We start from the raw sequence: 23,154 nt of genomic DNA, 5'->3' as shown, positions 1-23,154 counted from the left end.
CGATATGTAGAACAGTCATCATGTTGACGACAACAACAACCAATGTAGATATAACAGAAACTGAAATGCACTAACAAACACAAGTGGGGCAACTGTAAAATATTAAATCAGACACTCAGAAATCGTGTTCATGCCTCTCTTACTCGTAATTCTTCACCAGCTGGTAGAGGCACAGGAGGATGCCCAGCCAGCAAGCACTGTTGTCAGACTGCAGGTAGAAGCCGATCTTGTCCACGATAGCCGTCCATCTACTGGGGTAGTCGTGCTTGATCATGTGGTGAATGCAAGTTGTGAGTTGCACTCTTTGAAAGTGAGAAAAAAAAAGGTTAGAAAAGAAAGCGATTCAACACTCCCTCCCCCTCCCGTGTACATTAGGGCTATAGCGATAGACTGATCTCACAATACGTTATTTAGCTCACAATACGATACATGATATTCAGCACACGATACGATATTTAGCTCACAATATGATACACGATTTTCAGCTCACGATACGATATTCAGATCACGATACACGATATTCAGCTAACGCTACGATACATGATATTCAGCTCACGATACTATATTTAGCTCACGATACGATACACAATATTCAGCTCACGATACGATATTTACCTCACGGTACGATACACGGTATTCAGCTCACGATACGATATTTAGCTCACGATACATGATACTCAGCTCACGATACGATATTTACCTCACGATACGATACACGATATTCAGCTCACAATACGATATTTACCTCACGATACACGATATTCAGCTAACGCTACGATACATGATATTCAGCTCACGATACTATATTTCACTCACGATACGATACATGACATTCAGCTCACGATACGATATTTAGCTCACGATACAGGATATTCAGCTCACGATACACGATATTCAGCTAGCGATACGATTCGATATAATTCGATACACTTACATCATTTTCGGAAGGATTTAATGGGGACAGAGTGATTTTGGTGACATCTTGTGAGCGTTCAATTTAATTGACTGAATTAATTGAACTGAAAACTAAAGTCTCTACAGCTTGCAAATGCTGGAGAAAGTAAATCAAAGATGTGTTGAGAAAATTATTTCCATTTATTGCAAACTGTAGCCTTAGAAAAGTAAACTAAGTGCAGTATTGCAATTAACAAAGCAGAGTTAAAAACGCAATTAAAGGTTTGAGAAAAAAATAAACCTCACATATTTCAGCCTTTAAATCATTTTTATAAAAAGAATGAGTCAAAAAAGATAAATGACTGACATTTACAATCCACATTAGCTTATCTTTTATTATTAATAGTAAAATTCGGTCCGATTTTCCCGTGGTGTCTGTCGTTGCTAAGCAACCGTGCACTGCGCTCTCCAAAACGACAAATAAGTTTTAGTAGCTAATGGATTTCCACTACTGAAAAACGCTTGCTGTAGCTCTGCAAATTTCACGTATTTATTTACGAGGAAGAAAAACACCCGTAGTGTTTGGGTGCACCCCCGTCCTTCATGTTGATCGAGCTTTCAATGTTGTTACGGAAAGGGTGAAGCTGATGTTTGGTTCGTCACATGACCTGCGGTGTGTTTGCTGCATTCTGAAAAGTTGGTGCTTTCATCTCGCTGCGCCTGGAAAAAATTAACGTGCTTGCTGCGCGCCTACATTTGAAATTACGAACTTGAGTGTGCAAAAGACACGGCAGTGGTGAAGACACATGCCTTTGGTGTGAGACCCGGGTTCGAATCCACTGCGAGACTCCAGTGTGTCCCTGAGCAAGACTCTTAACCCCTAGTTTCACTTGCTCCAGAGGCGTGCGACCTCTGACATATATAGCAATTGTAAGTCGCTTTGGATAAAGGAGTCAGCTAAAATGAATAAATGTAAATGATACGTGCACGGCCCCTTGACGAACTAAGTTAAACACAGGGATTTGAATGGGACTTATGCATAAATACTCATGGCAAAATCGATACTTTCTTGGGGAAAAAAAAAATATTGATTGATCTGGCAGAATCGATAAAATTGCTATGTAGCTGTGTGTTACCTGATGCGCTCTGGGGACTGGATGATGGCCTCCACTATGTTGTCTCGAATGAACTGCCTGTCCTCTTCAGGGATGTTACTGGTGGGCGTTTCAGTGTTTGCACTATCTCCTTCACTCCAGTACTGTGTCACCATGTTCTTCAGGTAGATCACACCTGAATGACAACGACAGAGGTCAGAGACAGCAGACAACAGCATTTGTAAAATCCATTTAGAAATGTGTGGAAAAAAAAACCCCTCAAATGATAGCCTAGCCCCAGACTAAAATGCATGTTTGAACCGAAAGCAACTTGCACTGACGTATCGTAATTTGTTGGTGCCATTGTTTTGTCTCAAGTTTATATAAAGACACTTTATATGCCCTGATTAAGACCTAATTTTGGCTTAGTCTAAGGTCTGTCTGTGAAACCAAGCCTTAATATCTTAATCTCAAATGGTGTAAAAATCTCTTAATTATCATTTTAAAAGGTCTTAAATATGTGATTGAATCACGATATAGCCCAAGGTGATTATTAAACTTCAAACGGCTATGGTTTTATTAAATAAAGGAGAGCTGCACATTCAAGTCTGTAGATCAGCTCGCCACCAGGAAATACTATACAAACGATTGCTTATGATCTACTGTTGATAATTCACGACAAATGTTTACTTTATATGGTTCTAAGAGTGCATATTTTATCTCCCTCGTCATTTTAAAAGAGCTTATAAACGTTTCCTCGTATCTTTTTATCAAGAGAAGACATTGTTTGATCCATTTTCTTTACAAAGTATTTTAAAGCTCCTATTTTTGTAAAATCCTGCAGTCTCAAAGCTTACGCTTTGATTGAAAAATAAGTATAAACATGCGGTCATGTTAAAGAAACTCTGCTGCTTTGACAATAGACCCTTTTGCCCACCAAATATTGCCAATGTATGAAGCAATGTCAAATTCTTTGTTAGTCAGTGGCATTTCGCTTTAACAACCCATTGCAAAATCTGAGTGGGGAAATGCATTGCCCTCACAAAAATTTCTCAAACACGTGGATTGCTACTGAAATGACTGCATTTCTGCAAAATACATACAGTATGTGGCATTAAAGCACACTCTTCTGAATATTTGAAAACCTGTTGGCCTTGAAAACTAGCCAAAGAAATGCTTGAATGCACACATGATGTCAAGAAAGCCTGAGCTATGTCAGGAACTTAATGCAGCTGTGCATCTGTTGAAAAATCCCAGCAGGTGTACTTAAGGCCTCACCAGAAACAGCTTTAATCCTATTCACAGCTTCACTAAAATACGCTCATGTACTTAAACTTAAGAAAAAACAGAAGTTTTCATTGAGGCCTTTATTCAGCATCAGCGGTTTACTATATAAAAAAATGACTACTCATGGGCAGCGAGACCATATATGTGTAACACGGTCCATGGATGGTTAAAGCACACAAAGAAGCCAGTGTGAGTGCTGAATATGTAACCAGAATTAGCTGACAGTGAGGATGACTTAGATCGGAGACAATCAAACAGCAGAGCGATTACAGACGGGTTCATGAAGCCGGAAGAGAGTAATCCTGCTGCTGAATCAGCAACTCTTCTCAAGCCTCACTCTCTCAAATCCACGCTGTGATCTGCAATGGGGCATGTGATCACTGACCTGACAAATAGTGTAAGATGGTACTTATTTTTAAGTTAGTTAAGTGCGTTTAAGTAAGTCAGACTAAGTTTAACAGTTCAGCGCGAGTTCTGATGCAGTCCTAACCAGGCTTGGGGGGGTTACTTTAAAAATGTAATCCGATACAGTTACAAATTACTTCATAAAAAAAGTATTCAGTAACGTAATCCAAGTACCAGAATATGAAAGTAATGTAACTGATTACTTTTGGATTACTTCAAGGAGAGATATTATAAAAACTTTTACTTATTAAGAATCACATCCCTGAACTATATTTATTTAAAGGGCTATAGAGACATCTAGTGGCTACAGTATGGTTTTACAGATTATTATGTATTATGTAGGCTACACGGAAATAATAAAAACTTTTAAAAATTCGACACAATCTACATATTAGTTTATTTTAAAATAGGAAATAATCTGTTGACTAATGCCGTGATCTTTCTTAAATTGCCTGACTGAACTTGGGCCGTTGGCAGTAGGACTTGCGAACATCTCCTTAAGTGAGACTGAGAACGAAGATATTATGAAAGGAAATTTTAGGTAATAAAAAAGCTACTCTATTAATTTCTACAGATTCCAGCATCGCTTGAAAACTTACAACAGCGCTCATACAAAACACTGAATTTTAAAGCAGTAATAAACGCTAAGTTCCATACTAGATAACAAGGCACAGTTTGCACTGTAAAACCACATTGTTGGAATTTTTCTCTTTAAAAACAAAATAGCAGCGGAATTTCCAAGAAATGAAAGCATTTTTACCTGTGGGCAGCATCGCTTCTAGCAGCAATGACTATCTGTGTCTGAGGAGATTGTTGTCGAGAGCGGTTAATTTACGCAGTCGCCAGCGGGTGGCACACGTGACTCGTGTCTAGGGTTGGGTATCGAGAATCGAGTATCGATTGGAACCGAGACTAACTTTTCGTTTTTACCGGAATCGTTCAAAAGTTAAAATTTCGATTCCTAGTTTCGATATTCACAGTCCGCCAAACGGAAGAAGAAACCGCTGAACAACACCAACGAAGAAGCATCTACCGGAAAAGTTGGCATAACCACGCGAGTCGAACATGAGTACCTTACGTCGGCGATCCAAAGTGTGGCTTCACTTTTCTAAAAATAACGAAATCTCGGCAAAATGCAAAATTTGTGACAAAGGAGTATTTTTACAGAAGGATTATTTCCTTCAGAAAGGCCGTTGGTTAGCAAGGTTAGCTAAACTTTTTTGACCCTGCCTCTTAAAAGAATCGGAATCGAGAATCGTTAGGAACCGGAATCGAAACAAGGAATCGGAATCTGAATTAGAATCGTTCAAATTCAAACGATACCCAACCCTACTCGTGTCGCAAGCCGTTAATATAGTGTTATTATGCCAAAATACAGATCTACTTCGTTTTAAATGAAACCATTGTAATCCTAAAAGTATCCCCCCCCCTTTTCAAAAAGTAACTATAATCTGATTACTGTTTTTTGATGTAACTGTAACGAATTACAGTTAGTGGATTTTTGGATCGTGATTACATAACGCTGTTACATGTATTCCGTTACTCCCCAACCCTGGTCTTAACCCAGTCTAGGCGCCACGGTCGAGTTTACTTGACAAGATGCGGCACTGAATAAAACGGCCGATTTTGTCAAATTGGGCGTCAAATTTCATTCGACATCCCCTCTACTGGATAGCAGACATGTCATACTTCATCCCCGACTCAAAAAAACGTCATGTTTCTGTACAAAATGTTCGTGTTAGAGCGCATTGAATCAGTGCGATCAAAAGCAGAGCTAGTGTGAGAGTAAACCATTTCATCAGAGTCTCTCCGCGATCGCGGCGACAGTATTGTGGTGGAGACGTTGTCTATTATCACTGGGTATGTTAGATGAGGTCGAAGTATTCATAGTACAGATAGGGGGTAACAGGGTGAAGCAGGGTGGGGAGTCGCAATGACAATGTGCATACTCAGCGCGCTCGCGCTGCTCACATCTCACTCATGATCTGTGGTTTGCCGTAGCGAGTGATCTTTTGAACTAAACAGGTCTTGTCTACTTGTGTTTGTGTGTCATATGAATAATATAAGCCCCATACATGGAATCAGAGTGCCTACTGTATGTAGGAAATGGAAAATCTCTACAGAAAAAGGCCGACCACTACATGCATACGGTTTGTTCGACCATTTATTAGTAATGATTTACACAGTGAGCATTCAATATTGTGCAATATACCATAAAGAAGGTGATGGACATTTTGGGGGGAAAGAAGTGCTGCATTTTATTATTTAAACGAGACTTTTAATGAAAAAAAAAATTGCTGCCACCGTATGATGTCATAATGTGCAATTTAGATGGGTAAATATAATCCCAACATAAACTTTGGGTCATCGTTAATATTTCTCTAATTTACAGAAAGTATCCATCTTGTTTCACTTTTAAGATATAGCCTTTTGAAATTAAGATGTCAAAATCGAACGTTTTAGGAAAAAAACCTCTGGCGCCTAAAGGGTTAATGCAGTTGTGGAGAGAGAGCGACCAATCGTCGATTAATCGTTGACATCCCAGATAGATAGATAGATAGATAGAGAAGCAGCTGAAAAGTAGTGGGATGATGTGACAAATTTATTTTTAATGTTTATTCCTGAAACAGGAATTTCCAAGATTAAAAATGCACCCCTGACTTCAACGAAAAATGTATGCGTGTTATTCAAACACACAGTGACAGAATGTCTCAGCGCTGTGTCAACATATGACATCTGATACTAAAGGGGAAACGAACGCTCACGGAGTGACAGCGAGGAGGAGGTGTGAGTGTGCACTTCATCTTCAGTAGTATGACAGCAGCATCGGGAGTAACACTGCTTAGTGTCGGGTCATGAAGAGCCGTAAACGTACCTGCTTGCCTTATAGGCAAATCCAACTGGTCCGACATGGTCACCCGCAGTAGTGTAGACACAAAGTTCATCTGGCTATGGCCCTGTGGAGAGGAAAACAATCAAACATGGAATAAATGCACAATTTCACTTCCCATAACACACCTGACTGAATCTGGATGATTTAGGCTGCAGTTCTGTGTAGATCAGCGTTTTGGTTTTATTTATATTTTTGAATTAGCTTTCATTTTTAGTTTCAATTGAAGTAATTTTATGAAAACCATTTAGGTGTAAAAGCGATTCAGGTTGCAACGATAATTCCAAACTGACCCAAATAACTTTTTTCATTAATTTATGGCTGTTAATTAAGCATATATTCAGTATGGAAAGTGCAAAATAGAGCCCGACCGATAAAGGATTTTGAAGGCCGATAGCGATCCAAATATTTGTTGGTTTTAAAATCTGATATGCCGATATATCGGCCGATATTTTTTTATTTCATTTTTTTTTTTCAGAAAACATTAACAGGTTTCCCTAACATTAGTTATTTGTAGTTATTTATGGGTTTTAACTAAAATAATATGATAATGCATTTTAAAAAGAAACTTGTTTCTTTTATTGTCACAGCATTAGCTAGCTTTGTGGTTAGCTAGTCTATGATGAGCCAAAATTTAGCAATGGATAACGTCATACTGCAAATTGTAAAACATACATTTTCAATATAACAGGCCAAGGAGCGATGATACGACTCATTGCTTTAACTGTCACGAAATACTTCAGTCACATTGTCAAAAGTTAAAAAGGACAGTCGGTCAACTACACTAACAACGTAACGTAACTATAACTAGCTAATTCCGCTTCACTCTCTGCTTATTTAACAGCAGCAAAACTGGACATGATAGTCACAAATTGTCATGCTTATTTGAGTTAGAGAACTGATGGGGATGTTCTTTTAATTGTTATTCAAGCAATGCATGTATCGTGAGTCGTGACCAACTCAACGAGTGTTGCCAACAGGAACGGTGTAGAGTGCCCTCTGGTGGACAAACTATACAACTCCAACACTCATGACATGGCTCAAGCGGGTTTCGTCCATTTTTATTTTATTTTTTAAATATTAATTTATCGGCCATTATAACTGCCGATACCGATAGTTTGGAAAATGCCTAATATCGGCCGATAATATCGGTCTGGCTCTAGTGCAAAATCTCTTTATTTTCCAAATACAGCTGCGGTTTGGTCACACCTCTGAAATGTTGGCAGTACAAAGTGCAAAAATGCAGTTATGCGTCATGAATCAGAACTGTCAGTGTAGAAGTTTACAAACAGGCCTGTATCGCTGCATTGATGAACTGAAACAGCATTTCAGAGAACTCCATTCCCAAACAAACACCACATCCACTTCTGGCCTCTCACACTGAACACTATAAGAGCTACAAAACGGCAAACACACTAGTCAGCTGAACTAGAACCACTGACATCCAGCTAGCGTGACTACAATTTATGAAGCCCCACCATTTGTGGTCATCTCAAAGTGTTTTCCCTCCTTTGAATATGGTCTTTCAAAAACAGAGCGTCCTGTGGTGATCCTATCGTAACAAGCGCAGAATAAAAGGATGCAGGCTGAAATGCCATGACAGCGTTCTCACCCGAACACTAAAGCGTCAGCTCGCAGGAATCCAAGCCTGTCGTCCACATGGGCCGCCTGGAGCCGGGCCAGCTCAGAAAGTAAATGTCACAGGACACCGCAGCAGGCATCAATTCTTATAATGCAATAATTCCCAGATGACCATGCTAACTATTACCTTTTTCCCGTAATTTGACAAAAGAAATGCATGTAAAAGTCTTAAGAAAATGTTATCTAAAAAAACTTTTGAGAATCTACTTTAGGATCAAAAGCAACGAGGCTGGGTAAGCGATCATGAAATGCCAAAATAGACCCTAATAGCTGAATAAAAACAAAACTATACTGATATTACGGTCTCATACCCAGAAGCATACAAAGAAAAGAAAAAGAGATGTAGATTTTTTTTTTTATCATACCGCCCAGCACTAACAACTAAATACTTTTTTACAGGTGTTACACGTTACATGTAGTTACTAAATCATGTCATAACACTATTTTAAGGTGACCGTTACACGTTACTACCATGTGCTGCTAACTACATGATAGTAAATTATGCATAACGCTACCTTAAAATAAGTGTAACCCAAACCCTATAGAAAGTACATAATATTAATATATAGGACTGGGTAATAAATATCGATTTCTCGATATTAATCGATTCTCTGTTCAAAATAAACATGAATGAGCATCTGAAAGTGTGTTAAAAGATAGAGTACAACTTATCAAAATCCTTATCATGTCACATTGATTCGCTCAATCAGTTTTTCAACCGTGGAAAGACGTCAGTTAAGCAGCTTGTAATCAATGTCATGTATCGTCATATTTACCTCAGAAAACCCACATAAACTCGTTAGTCAGCAAGAACAAATAACTCTACAGAGGAGCATTTTGCTAAATATATACACCATATTACATATGCATTATAATCTTAATGTTCTTTAATATTTAATGCATATTTAAATAAATCTGGGAACAGACACCATTTAAATGTTTATTATAAAAATAAATAAAAGTGTAATTTAAGTGATTATTGTATAGGTACAAAACAGTTCATTATTACCTTCATATTAGGCTAATGAAGCCTAGTAGGCTACAACTAGCATTTAAGAGATTTGATTCCCTTGAGAAAAATTGCCATTTATTGTAACTATCCAAAATCATTGATATTGAATCGAAATCGAATTGCAAGCTTGTGAATCGAAATCGAATTGTGAAATTTGTCTCAATACCCAGCCCTATTAATATATCTCATGACTTAAATGTAAAATTACTGTAACAAGGACACCTTAAACTTAAGTGTAACTACTAACTTTCCAACTAACTAAACGCCTGACTGGCTAAATCAAATCACACACACCATGTACACAAAATAAAAAGCAAAATTGTTGTAAACTGCATGTTCTTCCTCAATAAAAATATTGGTTGCCCTTTATTTTACATTGTGTACTTACTTAGTGCACATAAAGTACTTGATAATTTAAGGCATCTACTGTACATGAATTAAAGGGATTATGAACTGAAAAGTATAATTTTACGTGAGGATTTGACATAAGAGGTCAGCATACTATCAGAATGTCCTGCAAGTTTCAGAACGGAAAACTTCCTTGTTAGTCTAAAAACAGCTTTTATTGCAACCGAGCCCAGAGAACGACTCGTCCTGGAATGTGCCTATTTATGACACAGGCTAATAGTGCAACGAAAGCAGAAGAAAAATCAACGCCTTCATCATTGCAACTTAGGCCCTGCCAGCATGACGAGAAGAGCAATACAGGATCAATGGACTAAAAACAACATTAACCTCCAAGGGATCCTAATGCTAGAAAAGTGGTCATTTTAAACAATGTGAATGTCTCAGTTGAGCATTATTTGTATGCGGTACATTTTACTGTGGACGCTTTGATAAATCAGTCGCAATTTCGGCGCAGGCTTTGCAAACAGACTTTTACGATATGATACTTGACAATAATGCCACAACATGCAAGTAACTGATAATTCTAATGCCTGATCTGTGATCAGATATTTCTGATATATGATGATTCAAATACAGTCAGATGTGTCTGTGTCAGTAAATCAAACCAGTGACTAAACTGTCAACTTCACATTGTTTCTCTAAGTAGGATCAAAATATTTTGTTAATTAAACTGTGATCAAATTATATAACGAAAGGGATCAAAGAACGCTCCCTTTACAGTCGCTGGAGCGGTCAAACAATGAGTTTATCAGTAACCGAGTTTTGAACTTGCGCTATAACTTTCATAATAATCAACGTATCTCTTATTTACATTGTTTGCATGTCTGTGATCAGCTACATGCTTATCACTGCAACCTTTCATGTCACAAACTAAATATAATTCTATAATCAACACTTTCGCAATAAGTTAACCTTGAAAATCAGGGTAGGAAAAATACCTTTTATTCCTAAATTATGACAGTTTTTGATGTAAAAGTCTTACTAACAGAAGTGCACCCCAAGAAACATTATAAAACAATGCAGATCATGACGCCTTAAGGTTAGGTTTAGGGGTAGGTTCAGGGTTAGTACCTTCTTATTACTAGTGGTCGACAGATATATCGTCATGGCCGATATATCGGCCGATATTTGGCATAAATGTTTCTAATTGGCCGATGTGTTGTTTTACGATCTCTGTCAGTCCTACCGAACACTTTATAGACAAAAGTAAATAGTATGCGAAAAAGTAAAGCGTTGCTTTTATATTATTTGTAACAGAAAAGGCAAACAATCAGACTAAAATACTTTATCATTTCCTGTCAACATTCAGCAAATGTGCATCTACATAATTTAAACAAATCTGTAAATATATATAATAAACATTTAATTTCACAAACCTTGTGATATCATGTGATATCATGTGAAGTGTGCATTTGTAGTCTGCATAAACGTGTTACTGAGAGTGGCGGTCGGTCCGTGTGAAGTTTGTGAATGCGAACAAAATTCGAAAAACTTTAAATCCTTAATTTTTTATAATTAATTTTATATCCAGTTGCCCACTGTGTCATATTCATATTGTTTTCACTGTGTGCTGTAATTTTGAAACAATTACTTTGTGAAAAATACTGTAATAGGATTGCAGATTCAAGAAGTTGCCATCTAAAGTATAAGGATGTTTATTTTAAGGATTTTTTTCTAATTTATTAAATATTGATTAAAACAAATATAAAGTATATAAATATCGACCAACCTGCTCTCTAAGATATCGGCCATCAAAAAAAAAAAAAACAATATCGGTCAAGCACTACTTATGTGCTACCAAAATAATTGAGGAAAATGTTCAGTTACCATCTTGTGTTTTTTAGCAGTGGATTGGAATTAATATTAGAGTTAGATTTTCATTTATTAATAATAATTTACTATTTGAAATACTTTTAAGTCATTCTGGGGCCCACTGGTAGAGATTCAAAATCCTTTCCAGGCAGGTCTATGGGCTGATCTCTCAGGTTTGTCTTAATAATGTTGCTAAAGTAACTACTACTGTATACAGATTACTGCTAAAAGAGACAATGCAGGTCTCCCAACCCTACTAAACAATCCCAAGCACCTAGATACCACACAATAAAAGTTGACTAACCACCTAATAGCTATTTGATCCTGACATGAAGCAAAGCAAGCGAAAACAATTATATAACTGACTAGCCATCTACCAAAAATGTCTGCTGACAAACTAATACACAGGCCAGAAATCAAAAGCACTACCTCGGTTATTACATTACTTTAAACAAGAACACATGACAAGACTTGAATCTCCTTCATAGTACATGACAATTTCCCCCAACAACATATTTTGATACTATTAGATCGACACTAGATATTGAAAGTAAAATTATCCTTGACCTTGAGTCACAAAATTATGGAATCATATGACAATATCATGACTTTACCATGATGTATAAAGAAAACTAGTTGTACCATGGCACCAAACATATGGCCATTGATAAACCAAGGTATAAGCATGTAAAATAATATTGATAAGTTAAAGTGACAATTACATAGGCTATGTAAAAAAACTTAAAAAACTGACAATCCCATTTATTATGATTGTCAATAAATGTCCTAAAAATAAGCTAGGATTTAAGGACATGTACCGTGGTAAACACCATGTATATCCATATTTTTCTCTATTTTTTCCCTCTGTATTTACACTACAATAAGGTTTCTTTAATTAACATCAGGAGTTAACATGAATTTATTTCTACGTGCATTATTCTTAGTTAAAGTTACTTTCAACTTTTACTAATGCATTGTTCAATTAACTGTAAATGCTCTGTGAACTAACATGAAGAACTGTACTGTTTAACTAATGATTCCTAACATTAATAAAGTAATAAAAGAAATATATTGCTCGTGTCAGCAAATGCATTATTTAATGTTAACAAATGAGACATTGTTGTAGTGTTGCAAATATATCTAATTATCATGATGTCAGCATCTGACACATCACTGTCCCATGGTACCACAGTACTTTTAAATACTGACGCAGTTTGCTAAAGTAATGGGCCTAAACAGTGCTGGAATTGCGATTTAACACATTAAAAAGAATCGTAATGTGTCCGCGTGTTGGTTTAAATATGACCACGGAAAATGTGAGCGTTAAGTAAAGTTGGTGAAGGGCTTTATGAAGAGCGCGAAATAACAACAAGCCTCTTGCCTCATGTTGACACGTGAGAGACTAGCGCCTAGCATCTCACGCGCTAGCACATTCGCGCGCACCAAACAGCCTTAACATGCTCACACACTTTAATACATGACCTCGAAACACAAAGACGCAAACAACCTTATCCATTCCAACCAACTATTCAAAGTCACGTTACATTTAAGCGTTGTATCGTCTGTTTAACACTATCACTTTTCCGTGAGCCATTATCGCGGTGACGTAGTACACGGACACGAGCTGCTAGCGCGTGATACAGAACGCTAAAAATATACGATTTCGACCCTATAACACATCTTTAACTCATATTACATTTTACTGAAGGGCCATATGCCAACAAAGCCGGTTTCAAAAAATACATTTTGTTAAAATTAAATGACGGCAACAGCATTCCTGCTGCGCAAGGCCCGAGGCGCACCACCATCATCATCATCACTCGATCACTTTACCTCGTTGAGTTGTCTCTCTGCGGCCTCACGCAAATTTGCGTCCATGGTGCCCCGAAGGGCCTCGATCAAAGAGTTGAGATCCATTACAAGGTCGCGGTCTGGCTCGGATTTGGAAGGCTCAGTGATCTATGAAGTCCCGGGCGGGCTCTGCGCACATGGACGCTCAATTCTTCTGCTACCGGCGCGAAAGGAAGAGCAGTCGAGATGGGCCGGATAGATCAGCGCCAATTTCTCCACAGCGAATTTCCGTTCCACAAGTAGGACGTGCAGGGAGTTGTAGTTTTTGTCGTTTGCCTTTCAATTAAAGAGTTCCAAATTAACGTTACCTAATACAAAAAAAAAAGTTCCCATGGTGACCGTAGTTGTGTGTGTACACAATAACAATTTCGGTTTGAAATTGTGTTTTATTCTTATCCGTCTTGATATATTGGACTTTTTTAAAAATAGTAACCCTTACGAAAATTAACAATAGTTTTACTACAGTAAACGTGTAGACACCATGTATTTTTATGGGATTGAATGATTAGCATTCGTATAACCACAGTTTTAAATACCATGGTTAAATAGGCTATGGTAAGTGTCGCAATAGTAACCATGTGTTTTTTGTTTGTTTATTGAGTAAAACCATGGTTAATTTTCGTAAGGTTCTGGGAAATAAAACAGAAACATGGAAGCATATATGGCATCATCTGTAACGCTTTGGTCAAAAGTGTGAAAATGTCACATAGCCTGCCCTACAGTGTCACATGATCCTTCAGAAATCATTCTGATATGCAGATTCACTGCTCAGTTATGATCAATTATTATTGATGCTCAAGTATTGTTTGTTATTACTATGCATTTTCTTTTGGCAATGTCTATATACTGTCGTCTATAAAAAAATAAACTCGTAAGATGGGCACTTAGAGAGCCCTATAAGGGGACATGGTGGTGGAAAAAATGGGATGGAAGAAACTATTATTTTTTTAATCTTTTCCGTACTTTAGCAAAACTTTTGCGTTCCCCTGAGAAAAACTGCGTTCCCCTGCAAATCTTTGGCATAACTTGTTGTGAACTCGGACAAACACATCCTGTTCAATGTCCAGCTTGCAGTTTTTCAGACAGGTCCGTATCCGTATGCAGATAGTGTTTGACCTTGGACTCAATTTGTTTAACTCAAGGAGTTTAGTAACGTAGCCTATAGCAAAATATTTTCACAGATTCAAAGTTTTTAGTCGAGTTCTTAAGTCTGTTCCTGAGCCAGTCCTAGTCTGCAGATCTGTTCCCAATCCTAAGTCTGTTCCTGTTCCTGAGACAGTCTCAGCAGATCTGTTCCTAAGCCTGTCTGTTCCTGCAGTCCTAGGATGTTTATGCCTAAATATTTGACACTTGATTAAGACTATTATATGACTTTTTAAGAGGGCATTCTTGTATGGTAATAATTTCACATTTGCCAATATTGAGCTTTAAACCCCAATCACAATTACTTTAGGAATCTTTTAATAAATAATGTTGCATCGTCAGCTAATTAAGCAGAATTTCCTGTCTAAACATATTTCATCTTTCGATGTTTGAGTTTTTAATTAGGAGAGCCAACATCTCTTGCCAGAATAAATAAAGAGAAGGGCAGTCTTGTTTAACTCCTCTCTTGATATCAAATCTGGTGGGAAACAACTCAGCTATTGGTATTTGTGTAAAATAACTGAATTACAAAACAAAAATGTTCACCAAAGCCATATAAACATTTAAAAATAAAAGAATGATAACAAATCAAAAGCTTTATAGAAATTCAAAGATAAAATAACCCCATCATCCTTTCGTGATTATACTCCAGCATGTCCAGAACTAGTCGAATACCGGTTTTATATTGTTGTATATCGGCCTCTAATATATCCAGTTTGTGTCTACCCAATAATTTTGACTGAACCAAGATACAAGCGATTTTTATAAATGGGTTAGTAATTTATAGTCATTGTTTAGTAAAGTTATAACTTAACCTAATCACGCTCTTGCAGGCATGTAGGTAGGCTATCACTTCACTTTCTATCACTGTTTACTAATATAGAGATGCTATATTGTAGGCCTATTTTGCTTTAGATAGCCTACTGAATATTACCACAACTTACAAAAAAGACCCTCTTAGCATACTACTTAATGTTTAAGTATTTACCACACTTTTTGTAAAGGGTATCCCTGGCTGAATCCGAAATCGCCCCCTAAACCCTCCACGATTTCCTACGTTAGTCCACTAATACTGTTCACTTGAAGGAGTGAATGAAAAATAGCGAGCGATTCAATGTGGGATTGAATAAGTGCACTCAATAACGTTCACTACGGTTTCGGACACCACCACAAATGGCTGTCCCCTCAAACAATGCCCTATTTTAGGGTATAGGGGGCGCTTTCGGATTCAGCCCATGTATTTACCATGGTATTGAGGTATTACGTGTCACACCAAGGCGCTTGTGTTGAGTGTTGACACTAGATGGCAGTAGCGGCCTAACAATGACGTTGACATCTGAACGGAACAGCACCGAGGAAGAAGACAACTGTCACAGGTCACCGGTGTCCCGAGAAGTAGGAGGAGATTTTAGCGTTTACATTGACATATGATCTAAGTTAATATCTGAGATTTGCCTTCGTTATTTTCTTTAGCTGAAACAGATCGTCATGGCCAAGAAGAGAGCAAACCGTGAGACAGAGAACAGTCCTCTGGTCGAGCCGGAACCGAGGCCCTCCAACGAAACACCAGATCCCAAAGGTAAATTCGGACTGGATGTCCTGATATCAATCTCACACAGTTATTGTGTAAATGTTCCTCGATTATTCAGAGTCGGAATAGTTCATATATATTTATATTGAGACAGTGTTGTTGAACACGACCAGAAAATATGACAGCTGGGACTTGAATATCTATGACTAACGTTAGCATAAAATGAATTAACTTAACTCTTCAGATCGAGGATCAAATGTTTTGTCGATTATTATTTGATTTTGTGTTATTTCTTCTCTTAATGTGTGTCTTTAGGGAAGAAATAACACAATCTACAGCAAACTTTCATCTGAAATGGGCTATAAATGTGACTCAGAGCAAATGTATTGTGTAATGACGTGTTTGCCTTTGCATTACTCGTACGTTTAGTCAAAGTTCAGCCTTTAAACGGAACTTTTTTGCCACGAGAACAAGAGTTGTTACAATACTATGTTACAATACTATATACTACTATGTTACTATTTTACCAACATAAGCTACTAGAAAAAAAAGTTACATCAATTTCAGTGGCTTTTTTGTTTTTGGTTTGTTCTAGAAGGTTTATGTGTAATTTGAAGTGACTTATAAAATAATATAATCTTTTTTTGTTGTTGTAAAAAGCCACTTTTTATTTATATGGAATAAATAAATGGACAATGTATTGTTTATTACATTCCAAAATGCCATTCTGAAAAAAAAAGGACAACAAAGACACACATTTTTGTTTCATTCACCCCAGTTGTCTGTTAATATTCGGTTTCCCTTCCAAAATGATCTAAATACATGAGAAATCAAATGCAAAATAGTTTATTTCAACAGTCCACTAGGTATATATATTCACCCTAAATCTTTCCAAAACATGTTTAACTGGATAATAAATCCTACATTTGTATATTATAGGATACTTCTTTAATTTTGTTATTGATACTATATATTATACTGGCTAATACATTTAAACATCACTCGTGACCTGTGATGTCACAAGGCGAAATAAAGGTGCAGTGTGTTTTTTTTTTTCGTGTAGGAATTGAGTTTTTCGAACTGAACTGATAATCATATCTCTTTCAAGCATTTCTGATTCGTAATGACTTGGAGTGAACTGACTATCTTATAATACTTTTAATAGTATTAGTAGTAAAATCAACAAATAAAACATATTGGATTCATGATTTGATAGTATAACAGGTTATTTTAAACAAACATACAAAAAAGAGCTAGATTTCATAAAAAGCACAATATTAAAAGCCTGATTATGCTTAATATGTATTCTTTATGTCAATTACTCGGGCTTAAGCCTGTAAACCACCTAGATTTTCCACCGTCGTAAATGATTTGGTGTTGATAATAATCACACTGCTCCTTTAAGATGATGTCACATTATCATACGCGGTTTTTGGCGTTCTCTAGCTCACCGCATTGGACCGCTCTCACGGGCCTGAATCTCCCTGAGGTTTATGAGCAAGTGATGCAAATGTATGCAACACATTGCACAGATGTTTTGAGAGCTTATTCATGATGTGTTTTGAATTATTCTCTAAGGAGTCCAGTCACCTGGAGGAGCCTCTGCACGCATGTCAATCCTCCTCCTCGTCTCCATCTTTGCCTGTTCTGCTTGTGTCATGTATCTAGTGTTCAGAAATTTCCCAGAGCTGAGCGAGTAAGTCTGTCTGACTGCAATCTTCTGTACTGGTGGAGTTTTTTTAATGGGTGCTGCTTTATGGTTTGATGCTTTTCTTGATGTCTTGCAGAGACGAGAAAGGAAAAATCAAAATTCCTAAAGACATGGATGATGCCAAGGCTTTGGGCACAGTGCTGTCTAAATACAAGGACACATATTACACCCAAGTGCTTGTAGCATACTTTGCTACATATATCTTGTATCCTTTGTGCCATGAATAATCTTGATTTTGATTGTTCGTCAATATTATTGACAAAAGAACAAGCCGAAATTTGGTACTTCCCTGAAGAACGCCACAGGTAGTGATGTCCATTTTGAGAATGAATTGTTCATATAATTCAGATCTTCCAATGAATCGAATGAACCAGTATGAATATTTTGTTGTTGAATATTTCGACTGAATGCTGATTCAAATGGATTACAACTTGGAACAGTAGACTATGGAAGCTTGTTTCTGTCACAGAATGAAAAATAAAAAAGGTAATTCGACTTTTATCTCACAATTCTGACTTTATTTCTCAGAATTGCGAGATATAAAGTCGCAATTGCGTGTTATAAAGTCAGAATTGCAAGATATAAAGTGAGAATTGCGACATATAAAGTCACAATTGCGTGTTGTAAAGTCAGAATTGTGAGATTTAAAGTCGCAATCGTGTGTTATAAAGTCAGAATTGCATAATGTAAAGTCAGAATTGCGAGATATAAAGTCAGAATTGAGTGATTCAAAGTCACAATTGTGAGATATAAAGTCAGAATTGCGAGATATAAAGTCAGAATTGAGAGATATAAAGTCAGAATTGAGTGATTTAAAGTCGCAATTGTGAGATATAAAGTCAGAATTGCGAGATATAAAGTCAGAATTGAGTGATTTAAAGTCGCAATTGTGAGAAATAAAGTCAGAATTGCCTGATATAAATTCAGAATTGAGTGATATAAAGTCAGAAATGCGAGATATAAAGTCAGAATTGCGAGATATAAAGTCAGAATTGCGAGATATAAAGTCAGAATTGCGAGATATAAAGTCAGAATTGAGTGATATAAAGTCAGAATTGCAAGATATAAAGTCAGAATTGTGGGATATAAAGTCAGAATTGCGTGATATAAATTCAGAATTGAGTGATATAAAGTCAGAATTGCAAGATATAAAGTCAGAATTGCGAGATATAAAGTCAGAATTGAGTGATATAAATTCAGAATTGAGTGATATAAAGTCAGAATTGCGAGATATAAAGTCAGAATTGCGAGATATAAAGTCAGAATTGAGTGATATAAAGTCAGAATTGAGTGATATAAAGTCAGAATTGCGTGATATAAAGTCAGAATTGAGAGATATAAAGTGAGAATTGCGAGATATAAAGTCGCAATTGTGAGTTATAAAGCAGAATTGAGTGATATAAAGTCAGAATTGAGTGATATAAAGTCAGAATTGCGTGATATAAAGTCAGAATTGAGAGATATAAAGTGAGAATTGCGAGATATAAAGTCGCAATTGTGAGTTATAAAGCAGAATTGCGTGATGTAAAGTCGCAATCGCGTGTTATAAAGTCAAAATTGCGAGATATAATTTCAGAACCATATATGTAATATATATTACTATATATATATGTAAACATGAGTCGCGCCGTTCTCCCGCGGCCCTCACTCGTCCCGCTCGCCACAGTAAACATGATGAATGGCGACTGTAGAACGCAAAAGCCGAATCCCGACCTGGACATTTTGGGTGATCTCGAAACACATTTTCGTGCAGACTCATCACGGAGACTCACTAGTAGCCTAGACTTGTTGTTTAACTAATGCGCTCTGTTACCGGTAGGCGTGGCCTCCTAGGGCAGCGAAGCAAGTGCATTCTGGGAGTTGTTGTCTTTCATCCACATGAGCCAAAACTACATTTTCTGGAGTTTCTCAGTCTAGAAAGCTCCAAATTCAAAAATAATTTCACATTTCTTCTACATAAATGACCCATTTTCAATACACGTTCATCTTTCCAGAAGTGAAGTATCCCTTTAAGGCCTTAACTAAGCCTTCCTCAGCCTTCAGACGTTTGCCATCCCAGGCTCCATATTCCTCAGTATACTGTCTGGTTATCTCTACCCTTTCCCGCTCGCTCTCTTCCTCGTCTGTCTGGTAAGTTCCTTGTTTGTATGCAAATTCCTTTCAAAGTGGTCTCTCTGCCAAACTTTGCCTTCTAGTATGAAAAGTGACTATTTTTTATGTAGAAATGTTGTTGTGTTTTATGCTTTACAGTGTTCAGGCCTGGGAGCATCTTTTTGCTATATGTTGTCTTATTTAGTCGGGAGGCCGATGGTCTACAAGTACCTCACAGAGAGAGCTCAGAAATGGTCACAACAGGTGATATTTTCATATCATAAGCTTTCATTTTTGGATGTAAATCGACTGACCGTAATGCTGAGCCGATGTTTAATGTCATTGTAGGTGGACAAGCATAGAGAACATCTCATCAATTACATCATTTTCTTGAGAATAACTCCTTTCCTTCCGAACTGGTTCATCAACATCACCTCACCTGTCATTAATGTGCCTCTGGGTGTCTTCTTCCTCGGCACCTTTCTCGGTAAGATCAATCTTCAAACGAGATCACTTTTACAAAGATTGATTCTCAGTCACACAAGTTTGTGTGGTGTTGCTACATGTTAGACACGTGAGTTTGTCAAATGCCAATTTTAAAGAGATAATTTTATTGGACACAAAAATTGCAGTCAACATACAATCAAAATTTACCCTGTTTATTTTCTTAAGTCAAGAGCATAGAAATATGGAAATATATATGTATAAATGTATATGTTTGTGTGTATATACAATGGTGGCCAAAATGATTAGAATGGCAAGATTTTTTTAATGCTTTAAAAGTTTTTATTTTTTTTTTGCAAAATTTTTCCATTTCACATAAATGCTGTTCTTTTTAAGTTATTAGAATGAGATCTAAAGGATCATGTGAAACTGACGACTGGATTAAAGATGCTAAAAATTCAGCTTTACATCACAGAAATAAATTGCATTTTAAAATATATTCAAATAGAAAACCGTCATTTCAATTGTAAACATTTTTCATAATATTACTGCCTTTGCTGTATTTTGGATCAAATAAATGAAGCCTTGGTGAGACTTCTTTTAAAACATTAAAAAATCTTACCATTCTAAAAACGTTGCCCACCACTGTAGATATATATATATATATATATATATATATATATATATATATATATATATTAGGGCTGTGCAAAGATTAATTGCGATTAATCAGATCCAAAATAAAAGTTTGTGTTAACATAATATATTTGTGTGTGCTGTGTATAATTATTTTCTATATATAAATATGCACACATGCATGTATATATTTAAGAAAATGTGCTATTCATATATATAAAATATTTATATTTAAATACAATATAGATTATGTGTATATATACAGTGCAAATAATTCTTTAATATATACATGCATGCATATGTATATATATACAAAATAATTATACACAGCACACAACACAAACTTTTATTTTGGATGCGATTAATCACAATTAATGTTTGCACAGCCCTAATATATATATATATATATATATATATATATATATATATATATAATTAATTACTTTTATTACTTTTGAATTTGGATATATATTTAGACATTATTAAAGGCTACTTTAGATTGTACTAATTTTCAATTAATTTAATATGCTTATACTATGCAAAGATCACAAGTGTGACTATTTAAAAACTGAAAATATAGCCAGTGCCACAAATGTCACTAATTTTCTTAAAGGTTAGTTCACTTTAAAAAAACTTTTGCTGATGATTTACTCACCCCCATGTCATCCAAGATGTCCACGTCTTTCTTTCTTCAGTCGAAAAGAAATGAAGGTTTTTCAGGATTTTCTCCATTCAAAATGAACACATTTTTTTCCAAGTCATTCGGTTCATTCAACGAACGAAATGACTCGAAAAAAGATTTGTTCATTTCGATGAACGAGTTGGAACAGGAGAGTCACGAATGCTCATCACAGAACAGATCAAGGCGAGCATTTGAGCTTATAAAACGTTACCTTTTTTATTTATTTTTGAAATGAGCGATCGTTTCGCTAGATAAGACCCTTATTCATCGTCTGGAATCGTTTAAAGCTCTTTAAAGCTGCACTGAAACTCTCATTTGGACCTTGAACCGTTTGGTTCCCATTGAAGTCCATTATATGGAGAAAATCCTGGAATGTTTTCATCAAAAAACTTAATTTCTTTTCGACTGAAGAAAGAAAGACATGGACATCTTGGATGGCATGGGGGTGAGTAAATTATCAGCAAAATCTTTTTTAAAAGTGAACTACTCCTTTAACTGAAATTTGCACATTGTACAAATGAATCCTCTAATAGCTGTCGTATGATCTACAGGAGTGGCGCCTCCGTCGTTTGTGGCGATTAACGCAGGGACGACGCTGTACAAACTGACCACAGCTGGCGAGGCCGTGTCCTGGAACTCTCTCATCGTCTTGGGGGTTTTGGCCGTCGTCTCCATCCTGCCCGTCTGCTTTCAGAAGAAACTCCAGCAGAAGCTTGAGTAGAGATCTCCACCCCTGCGTGGTTCAACTCAGGAATGAAACTGCTCCTCCTTGCTTTCTTCTCTTCCTTTATGCATGAACGACAAACCCTCATTTCTTCATATGATGGGTCAGGACTGGCCTTCCATAGTTTGGACCGGACTTTCACGGGATAAAAATTCCATCATCACTTATTATCCATCACCATTAGCGCTAAGCAATATTTCCCACATCAATATCTTCAGTCAGTGGATTTAAAAATTCACAATATTTTCTCCCAAACAGTTCTGAATAATGTGTGATACACTGGAAGAGACATTTTGAAGTTGGTGAGTTGAAATGGAAAGTGCCAACTTCTACTTCTAGCTAATTTCATATTCAAATGTGTTATTACATGCTTCAGAGACTTTTCGGGGGTGAGCTTTGTGGGTTTACAGATTTTATTTCTAATTTCTTATTTCTTATGCCAACTTAGACTGCAGTTGGGATCTCTTAACAGTTTCATGTGAACCGCTGCCGACTGTAGATGGTACAGTAGTGCTTAGCTCTTGGTATAGACCTAAAATACTCATAAATATGGATGATGCCAGATTAGTATTACAGATCGAGACTGTAGATTGCATTTAGATGGTTTTGCCTTAATATAACAGGTTACTTGAAGTAAAATAAATGGAACGAATATTCTGATGTTTTACATGAATCATTAAAAGATTAGTTTATCCATTGTCTCATGCCCTCATGCCATCCACAATGTTTTTTTTTGTTTTTGTTTTTTAGGGATGCACCGATATGACAATTTTGGCCGATACCGATAATTCTTTATATTTGAAAGCCGATAACCGATATTTTAAATCTAAATCCAAATTTTTAGACAATTTTTGATTTTCCTCGTTAAAAACCAAGATAAAAACACAATTATGATGTT

General features: G+C 36.5%; 2 protein-coding genes across 3 annotated transcripts in view; one reads left to right on the top strand and one right to left on the bottom strand.

Annotated features, from left to right (window-relative positions):
• The window catches only part of ipo7 (importin 7), a 28,439-nt gene extending 14,822 nt beyond the window's left edge, over positions 1-13,617 (bottom strand). For both annotated transcript variants that reach the window (XM_089117626.1, XM_039690800.2), the window contains exons 1-4: positions 13,277-13,617; positions 6,556-6,637; positions 2,031-2,184; positions 144-302 (exon numbers count right to left, since the gene is read on the bottom strand). In XM_089117626.1, the coding sequence (XP_088973752.1) occupies positions 144-302; positions 2,031-2,184; positions 6,556-6,637; positions 13,277-13,360 (479 nt within the window). In that variant the 5' untranslated portion in view covers positions 13,361-13,617. The remainder of the gene's footprint in view (positions 1-143; positions 303-2,030; positions 2,185-6,555; positions 6,638-13,276) is intronic.
• Positions 13,618-15,694: 2,077 nt separating this feature from the next.
• On the top strand, positions 15,695-22,402 carry tmem41b (transmembrane protein 41B). Its single transcript, XM_039690921.2, has 8 exons — positions 15,695-15,832; positions 15,911-16,016; positions 17,547-17,664; positions 17,756-17,884; positions 19,716-19,809; positions 19,930-20,034; positions 20,119-20,257; positions 22,084-22,402. The coding sequence occupies exons 1-8, from the start codon at positions 15,761-15,763 to the stop codon at positions 22,251-22,253; spliced, it is 933 nt and encodes a 310-aa protein (XP_039546855.2). The 5' UTR covers positions 15,695-15,760; the 3' UTR covers positions 22,254-22,402.
• The last annotated feature ends 752 nt before the right edge of the window (positions 22,403-23,154 follow it).

The sequence above is a fragment of the Pimephales promelas genome, chromosome 1, assembly GCF_988280905.1.
Source record: "Pimephales promelas chromosome 1, fPimPro1.hap1.1, whole genome shotgun sequence".
Classification (NCBI taxonomy): Eukaryota; Metazoa; Chordata; class Actinopteri; order Cypriniformes; family Leuciscidae; genus Pimephales; species Pimephales promelas.
This window is presented reverse-complemented; position numbering and strand designations above follow the sequence as displayed.

What these genes read in the sequence shown, in the direction of transcription:
- tmem41b (XM_039690921.2), top strand. Translation starts at nt 15,761, where the DNA reads ATGACGTTGACATCTGAACGGAACAGCACCGAGGAAGAAGACAACTGT. An exon ending in CGAAACACCAGATCCCAAAG is followed by an intron (nt 16,017 to 17,546) that starts GTAAATTCGGAC and finishes TTATTCTCTAAG; the next exon opens with GAGTCCAGTCACCTGGAGGA. An exon ending in CTTCCTCGGCACCTTTCTCG is followed by an intron (nt 20,258 to 22,083) that starts GTAAGATCAATC and finishes TATGATCTACAG; the next exon opens with GAGTGGCGCCTCCGTCGTTT.